This window comes from Triticum aestivum, chromosome 5A (assembly GCF_018294505.1).
Source record: "Triticum aestivum cultivar Chinese Spring chromosome 5A, IWGSC CS RefSeq v2.1, whole genome shotgun sequence".
Lineage (NCBI taxonomy): Eukaryota > Viridiplantae > Streptophyta > Magnoliopsida > Poales > Poaceae > Triticum > Triticum aestivum.
Window position 1 is genome coordinate 329739568 of NC_057806.1, and position 7664 is coordinate 329747231.

Here is a 7664-nt window from a genome sequence, read left to right on the forward strand (position 1 = left end):
GGATGATGATATACAGGATAGAGTTGGGGTAGTACCGATTGAAGAAGCTTGTCCAACGTCGTCTGAGATTGTTTGGGCATATTCAACGCCGGCCTCCAGAAGCTCCAGTGCATAGCGGACGGATAAAGCGTGTTGATAATGTCAAAAGAGGTTAGGGTAGACCAAAGATGACATGGCAGGAGTCTATAAAGAGATATCTGAAGGAGTGGAATATCACCAAAAGAACTAGCCATGGACAGGGGTGCCTGGAAGCTAGCTAACCATCTGCCAGAACCATGAGTTGGTAGTGCGATCTTATGGGTTTCAGCTCTAGCCTATCCGAACTTGTTTGGGACTAAAGGCTTTGTTGTTGTTGCTGATTGCTAGTGCAATATGCATTTAAAGATTGTATTGGTGGATACGCTGTACGCTTACAGCAATATCGTATTTTTTGTATCATTGCCTGTTATTGGCCGTTCAGTTCTGTTATGACCGGCCAGGTCTATGGCCGCCGCAGGCCCAACAGGTAGGCTTAGGCCCGCAAGTTATCTTAGTTTTATTCAGATTAGGCAAGTTATCTCAGGATTGATTCTTCTACAAGTTATCTAGGATATAAATATAGATTGTAAGACTCTTTTGGATGCAAGCAATAAAGACTATTATTATCTTTTGTTGCCCGGCTCCTAGAGGAGCCGGAAACCCTAGCCGCCGCAGCCTAGCCGCCGCCGCCCTCAACCCTAGCCGCGACGGCGCCCTGCCGCCGGCGCGCCCGCTCCTCGCCGCGCCCACTTCCTCCTTGCCCCTACAACCTACGCAGTAGAGCCGGTAGGAACCCTAGTCCTACCAATTTGGTATTCAGAGACCACATTGCGATCATGTCGATGCCGCCATCACCGCCGCCGTTGCCCGTCGGCACCACCGCGCCCATGACGACAGCGCCAAGCATCACCGCGCCGACCGCATCCGCCGGGACATCGCTGGCGTGTCCCGTCTCCTCCTCGGCACCACCTGCACCGGCGTCTCCGGGCGCATCTCCACCATCGCCGCTGGCCGCCTTGTCTCCGGAGCAACTCGCCGCCACGCTACATCACCTCGTCACCGCCGTCCACGGGCTTCAGCTCCACCAGCAATATGGGGCCGGGGCCTATGCTCAACCGCCATCGGCCCCGATCGCCGCCCCTAGTCTTCTCCTACAGCAGCAGCCGCAGTACGGGGGCGGGGCGAGCCCCTTCGCGCCACCACCAGGACCGTACCAGGGCGCGGCTGCGTACGGCGGGCCCCCGTTCGGGCCGATCCAGGCGGGATTGGCATCCGGGCCAGCGCCGGCCGCGGCACCCCTCTGGCCTTTGCCGCCGGCCACCTCGGCCGCCTCCTGGCTGCAGCAGCCGCCGCCCATCGTCTGGCCGGTTCAGCAGACGCCGTTCCCCGCATGGCCGGCCCAGCAGCCGCCGCCGACGGCGTCCCAGGGCCTGCGTCCACCGCCGTTCTCCGCGCTCTCATCAGCCGGGACCACCTCGGGCGCGGCCTCGACTACCGGGTTACCGATCCATCAGGTCCGGTTTCCCCCATCCCCGTCCCCCCTGCCAGCATGGGCGGCGGGGTCTTCGCCTTCACCGGTCTACACCACGACCCCGGTTGAGCCGACTCCGTTTCCGCAGTCCGGCGGGCCATCCGACCCCGCCGGCCAGTACCCGGACTACTCCGATCAGGCACCTCCGGCTTCACTCTTCCGAGCCCCCGCGCCTGCTCAGCACGGCGGGCCGCAACAGACACCGCCGCGGTTCGCCAAACTCGACTTCGCCACCTACGAGGGCACGGAGGACCCCCTCAACTGGCTCAACCAGTGCGAACAGTTCTTTCGAGGGCAGCAGACGCTCGCTTCAGATCGTACCTGGCTCGCGTCCTATCATCTTCGAGGCGCAGCACAGACCTGGTACTACGCCCTCGAGCAGGACGAGGGCGGCATGCCACCGTGGGAGCGCTTCCGGGAGCTCTGTCTTCTCCGTTTTGGGCCTCCTATCCGCGGGAGCCGACTGGCGGCCCTCGGCCGTTTACCATTCACATCTACAGTGCAGGACTACGCCGATCGCTTCCAGGCCCTGGCATGCCACGCGCCGGGCGTCTCCGCGACCCAGCGCGCCGAGCTCTTTGTGGGCGGTCTGCCGGACCATATCCGCGTGGACGTCGAGCTCCGGGATCCCCTCGATCTCCAGACGGCCATGTACTACGCCCGGGCCTTCGAGCAGCGGGCCCAGGCACTGCAGCCGCCACTCGGACGGAGTGGCCGCCAGCCTAGTCGGCCAGCACCGACTTCCTCAGCCCCGGGTCGGCCTCTCCCATCCGCGACGGCCACATCCCCGGCTGCCACACGGCCCTTCCGTCGGCTGTCACCGGCTGAGCAGCAGGAGCGTCGCCGTCAGGGTCTCTGCTTCAACCGCGATGAGCCCTATACGCCGACCCATGTCTGCCCCCGCCTCTTTTATTTAGAGACGGTCGACTACACCGAGGAGAACGACTCGCCCGACCCGTTACATCCGCCTGCGATGCCCGAGGACGCGGCCGCGGATTCCGCAGCGACGGCGTGCGTCGTCTCCCTTCACGCCCTGGCCGGCATCCGGGGCGAGCAGACCATGCTGCTGCCGGTGACGATCCATGGCGAGCGCCTGGTGGCCCTGCTAGATACGGGCTCCACACACAACTTTCTGCCCGAATCGACCATGCGTCGGCTAGCCCTCCGACGACGGGCGGGGAGCGCCTGCGGATCACAGTGGCGAACGGTGATCGCCTCCGGTGCCATGGGCTAGCCCGCGACGTTCCCATCTCCATCGGCGGCGAACACTTTTCCATCACTTGTGCAGGGATCGATCTCGGTTGCTTCGACTTCATCCTCGGGGTGGACTTTCTCCGGACCCTCGGCCCCATCCTATGGGATTTCGACGCACTCATGATGACATTCTGGCGGCAGGGCCGCCGCATCCGGTGGGAGGGCATTGGGGGCGCCGCGGCTGCCGTGCCACATCTCCAGCTGGCTGCCGCGTCCTCGGAGGCTGAGCACCCCCTGCTGGATTCTCTTCTGGAGCAGCACAACGACCTCTTCGACGCTCCGCGGGGTCTTCCGCCTGCCCGGGTGTACGACCATCATATTCACCTCGTACCAGGCTCCACTCCGGTGGCGGTACGGCCCTACCGCTACCCCCAGCTGCAGAAGGATGAGTTGAAGCGCCAGTGTGCCCTGATGCTCGCCGCAGGCATCATCCGGATCTCCACGTCACCCTTCACGGCGCCGGTGCTTCTCGTCCGTAAGTCCGACGGTACATGGCGCTTCTGCATCGACTACCGCGCCCTCAACGCACTCACGCTCAAGGACAAGTTCCCTATACCGGTGGTCGACGAGCTCTTGGATGAGCTCCATGGGGCACGCTTCTTCACCAAGCTCGATCACGCTCCATGGGGCCCTGCCGCCGGCGCGCCCGCTCCTCGCCGCGCCCACTTCCTCCTTGCCCCTACAACCTACGCAGTAGAGCCGGTAGGAACCCTAGTCCTACCAGTTCAAGCAAGAGGTGATTATCCTATCATTATCATTTCATTTCAGGAATCCAATGCTATCAAGAAAAATACTTACGGAGAACAGGTGTTAAGTTGTGGATGGCGTGGTAAAAGATATGGAACAGGAGTTCCACACAGCACATGCATGATACCAAAGAAAATGAACATGACTGACGCGCACATGCTATTGACAGAGACCCCACATATCTGTTTTGCATAATAAGACGTATGCCGTGACATAGTTATCTTACAGAAAAAAGATCAAAGTGGTCTTCTTTTGATCAAAGCACTAATCATTGCAATCTGAGAAGGAGACACATATAGAGGTATGGGTGTATGTAATGAAGGAACGTTAATGACGGAGAGGAACAACCCCAGCTATCTAGGTAGCCTGTAAATATTCAACCAATATCTGTGATGAAACAAAATATATATTGGTGTTACATGTTGCATATGCTCAATAAATACTAGACTGGGAAGTTCAAAGCTACTGTAGGAAACGACAAGTAAAACTAAGGCATGAAATTCACCTTTTCTACCAAAATGGCTTGGAAAAATGATCAAGCCACTCTTCTCAGTCTTGGGGAAAGGCCACGCTGATAATGCCCGAAATCAAACCTCTTCAAAGTTTCTCTTGCGGCTAAGTAGTAGTTTTTGTGAGTTCCTTGTTTTGATCCCCAGCCTAAACATCAAGTTCGCCGGTAACTTCGGTTTTTCTGAGTGTAAATTGCACTTTTCACTAATGCCTGAAGTTTTCCTTTTCATGTATTCTGCGGATTGCGTCTGAACTGTGACAGTACAGGCAGCAGTATTAAAATTTGAAACTCAATTTAAAAGATCAAAAAGAAGATTCATTACCCTGACTATTGCAAGGTTTAAGTTATGCTATGCTATCCAACAGCTTCATGAAGACTACATGATCATGAATAGAACGTGTATTCACTCTTGGCATTGTTATTTCTCCAGTTAAAGCAGGAACAGTTTCTCAACACATAATTTACACTATTCATGGCATTACAGAACTGACCAGAACGCTGTGCAGATAATGACTTGGCCAAGGTTTGGAGTCCTCTTATATCATTGACCTTGTTCTTCTTCAGAGTCGAATTAGTAGAGTCCAAGTGGCTGGGGTGAATGTGCACAAGAGCATTTGCAAAAGCCTAGAAGTACATTAAAAAAAGGTAACACATGTAACAGATGAGATTAACAATACAATCAGGGGTCATTCAGAATACAAAGTTGCAGTTCAAGCAGCACAATACACTTCTCCAGAATATTTAACCACAAAGAGCTGATCAGACTGACATGCTAAATATCATCAATTGACGAGACTGTATCTGATTTTAACTGATAGAGGAAACAGACTAAACAATTCGGTCAATGTCGTTCTCCGGAATGATCTATGTTTATATGTGCTCAGTTGTACAAAGTACAAACAACACCACTATAAATAGCACAATCATCAAACACCTGTCATCACCTCATTCAAAGTAAGTGATAATAGGGATGCATTTTCATTTGAATAAGTTGGTCAGTTTTCACTTTCTGGTTAAGACTAAGTTATAAGACTAACATGCTGAGGTATTAAAATGTTCAATATGTCAGTAAGGCAGTACATAAAATTATTATCCCCTGGGAGATTTATTTCTACCAGGATTAAGCCATCAGTTTTTGTCATGCCGAAATTATACCACATCACCAGTTTTATTATCAGAGAAAAATTATACTTGAAAGACAGCATCACTCTATCCAATAATCAGAATCTGTTCCAGTCTACATTTCATTTTTAAGCTAGATAGCAATGTAAAACAGACAAGAGTGCAATGCAGAGAAATACTTGCTAGCTCTTGAGAGATCAGGTTATATAGAACCAAGAATATGTTTTATGATCCGTTACAAGTTGACCACTTCCTTGAATTATGACAATATTTCTGAATCATGTTTTTCGCCAACACCCTGGACCATTAGTAGTACAAGCAAATGATGCTTGAGGTTAACTCTGTATTGCTTTTGGACAAAGCTAGAACGAAAGCCAAAATGAGCTGTTAAGCATGAGTAAGACTCTGTAGGCAGGGCCTTAAGCAAAATTTGGGCCTAAGGACATTCAAACTACTAAGACTAACTGCAGTGATAAGTCAATGTAATAGGGTAGGGATTATAACCGTACAAGGAAGAATCACCGATAGACTGAAGATAATATGCAAGCAACACCAACATCTTAGGCTATTTTCAGTCAACTAATACATGACAAGTGAAGAGATGCTACAGCACAATCAGACTGTGGACTACCTTGGAAGCAATGGTGTAGAACCCATTATCAAGAGAGTCCTGTGCAAAGGTTAACCATTCTTCATGGAACACATGCAGATCAAGGTCGTCGGAGTATTTGGCCTCTCGCAGAACCAGCGCCTCATATCTCATAGCAAGGCAGCTCTGGCAGTATACGTTAGAACAATTAGTGAAGTGACAGTGAACAAAATGAAACACAGTCTGTTACCATCCAAAGAGCTACGATGGCACTATCAATTCCCAAGAAAAATAAAGAATAAACCGGTCATCATTGATAAATGATCTGTGCCGGGGTGTATACTGAACTGAAGCACTGAAACAGCATCATAAATCGAACCCTGAAACTGCACCCCAGATCACACATGCCGCAGCACACGCTTATACTGAAACTGCGTCACAAATCAAACCCTGAAAAACTGCATCCCAAATCACTGCATGCCGCGGCACCCTCCATACTGAACCGAAGCATTGAAACTGCACCCCTAAATCAAACCCTAGAGCGAAAACAACAGGGTGCTGGACCACACAGTGTGCGCAATTTGTCCTCACCTCGACATCTCCCGAGAGGGCGAAGGCGCGCGCGAAGAAGTCGGCGACGGAGAGCCTCGCCCCGTCCCCCTCGACCGCAGCCGCGGCGCACGCCCCGGCCACGCTCTCCCGCAGAAGTTTCCGGGCTGCCGAGCGCGTGCTGAGCAGCGCCGCAACGTCGCCGCCGGCGGAGAGCGCCGCCTCCAGTACCCGGAGCTCCTCGTCTCCGAACCTGCGCGATCGACGCGGGGAGAGGTTGAAATGGGAGGTTGTGGAAGCTGGAGCGGGAAGGCGATGGAGCGCGCGTGCGTGCGTACCTGTGGTGGGAGAGGCGGGAGGCGAACAGGGAGAGGGCGTCGGTGATGGTGCCGCCGCCGTGACGCTGGTGGGCTGTGGTGCCCTCCTGCTCCATCGCCATACGCTTTTTCGTTGTGGTGGTTTGATTTGATTTGAAACTCTCAGGTCGAAGTTGGCAGGTACAGTATTTATTCGGCCCGTTTAAGCTGCTTTTTTGAGACGGTATGATATGCTGAATCCGGCCCGTAGGCACTTCCATGGCAAATTGTTTAGCTTTATTTTTTTCTTTTTTGCGATCACTTTAGTTTCTACTCTTCCCCCAAAAAAGAAAACTTTACTTTCAACCCATTATAAGGGCCTACTTGATTCGCACAGTTTTTAAAAACACGAAAATAAGAAGAGCGTAGCATTTCACTGTGGTGATATATTGAATCTTATAGGAACCGAAAACACTGAAATATGCAATGTAAGTTGCTTGATTGCCTAACAAGAAAAATGCAGGAATTTTTTCAATAGCATTAGGTGTTTGACATAGTTGTTGTAAAAACAAAGAAATTTACAGTGGCAAGCGCAGTCAGCAATCTTCAAATCATTCAAGAAACAAAAGAAATTTGCCATGAGGTTGGACTCAACGAAAATTTCCCATGATGCATTTGCATAATAGATGGTACCCATGTGACTGCTGGAGTGACAGAGATCACAGGTTGCATCATACAGGGGTAGAAAGCACTCCACAAGCGAATGTGCTTGTTGCTATTGTCTTTGATCTGAAGTTCACATATGTATTAGTTAGCTGGGAAGGATCAACCCATGATGCTAACATTCTTGCCGACAGCATGGCTCGACTTGATGGCATTAATATCCCCGATGGAAAATTCTACCTAGGAGATGCTTGCTATGCATGTCGGCCTAGCGTTCTTCCACCCTTCAGCACAATGAGGTACCATATGAATGAGTTCTCTTGAGTAACTATCCTAGGACTGCACGGGGATAGTTCCATTTTAGACACTCTAGCCTTAGAGTTA

General features: G+C 52.0%; 2 protein-coding genes across 5 annotated transcripts; one reads left to right on the forward strand and one right to left on the reverse strand.

Annotated features, from left to right (window-relative positions):
- Positions 1–854: 854 nt before the first annotated feature.
- Positions 855–2783, forward strand: LOC123101305 (uncharacterized). Its single transcript, XM_044522816.1, has one exon. It carries the CDS (start codon positions 855–857, stop codon positions 2781–2783), a length of 1929 nt encoding a protein of 642 aa, XP_044378751.1.
- Positions 2784–3881: 1098 nt separating this feature from the next.
- LOC123106881 (protein DOUBLE-STRAND BREAK FORMATION) lies at positions 3882–6798 on the reverse strand. Of its 4 annotated transcripts, none has more exons than XR_006451535.1 (6): positions 6660–6798; positions 6364–6574; positions 5815–5958; positions 4553–4685; positions 4056–4308; positions 3882–3937 (listed from the first exon to the last, which is right to left on the reverse strand). XR_006451535.1 is itself a non-coding variant. In XM_044528916.1 (5 exons), exons 1-5 carry the CDS (start codon positions 6758–6760, stop codon positions 4265–4267), a joined length of 633 nt encoding a protein of 210 aa, XP_044384851.1. In that variant the 5' UTR covers positions 6761–6798; the 3' UTR covers positions 3882–4264. The 4 variants fall into 4 exon arrangements, 2 of the variants coding, with proteins under 2 accessions (XP_044384851.1, XP_044384850.1); XR_006451534.1 differs by having other exon boundaries at positions 4056–4313; XM_044528916.1 differs by having other exon boundaries at positions 3882–4308.
- Positions 6799–7664: the final 866 nt, after the last annotated feature.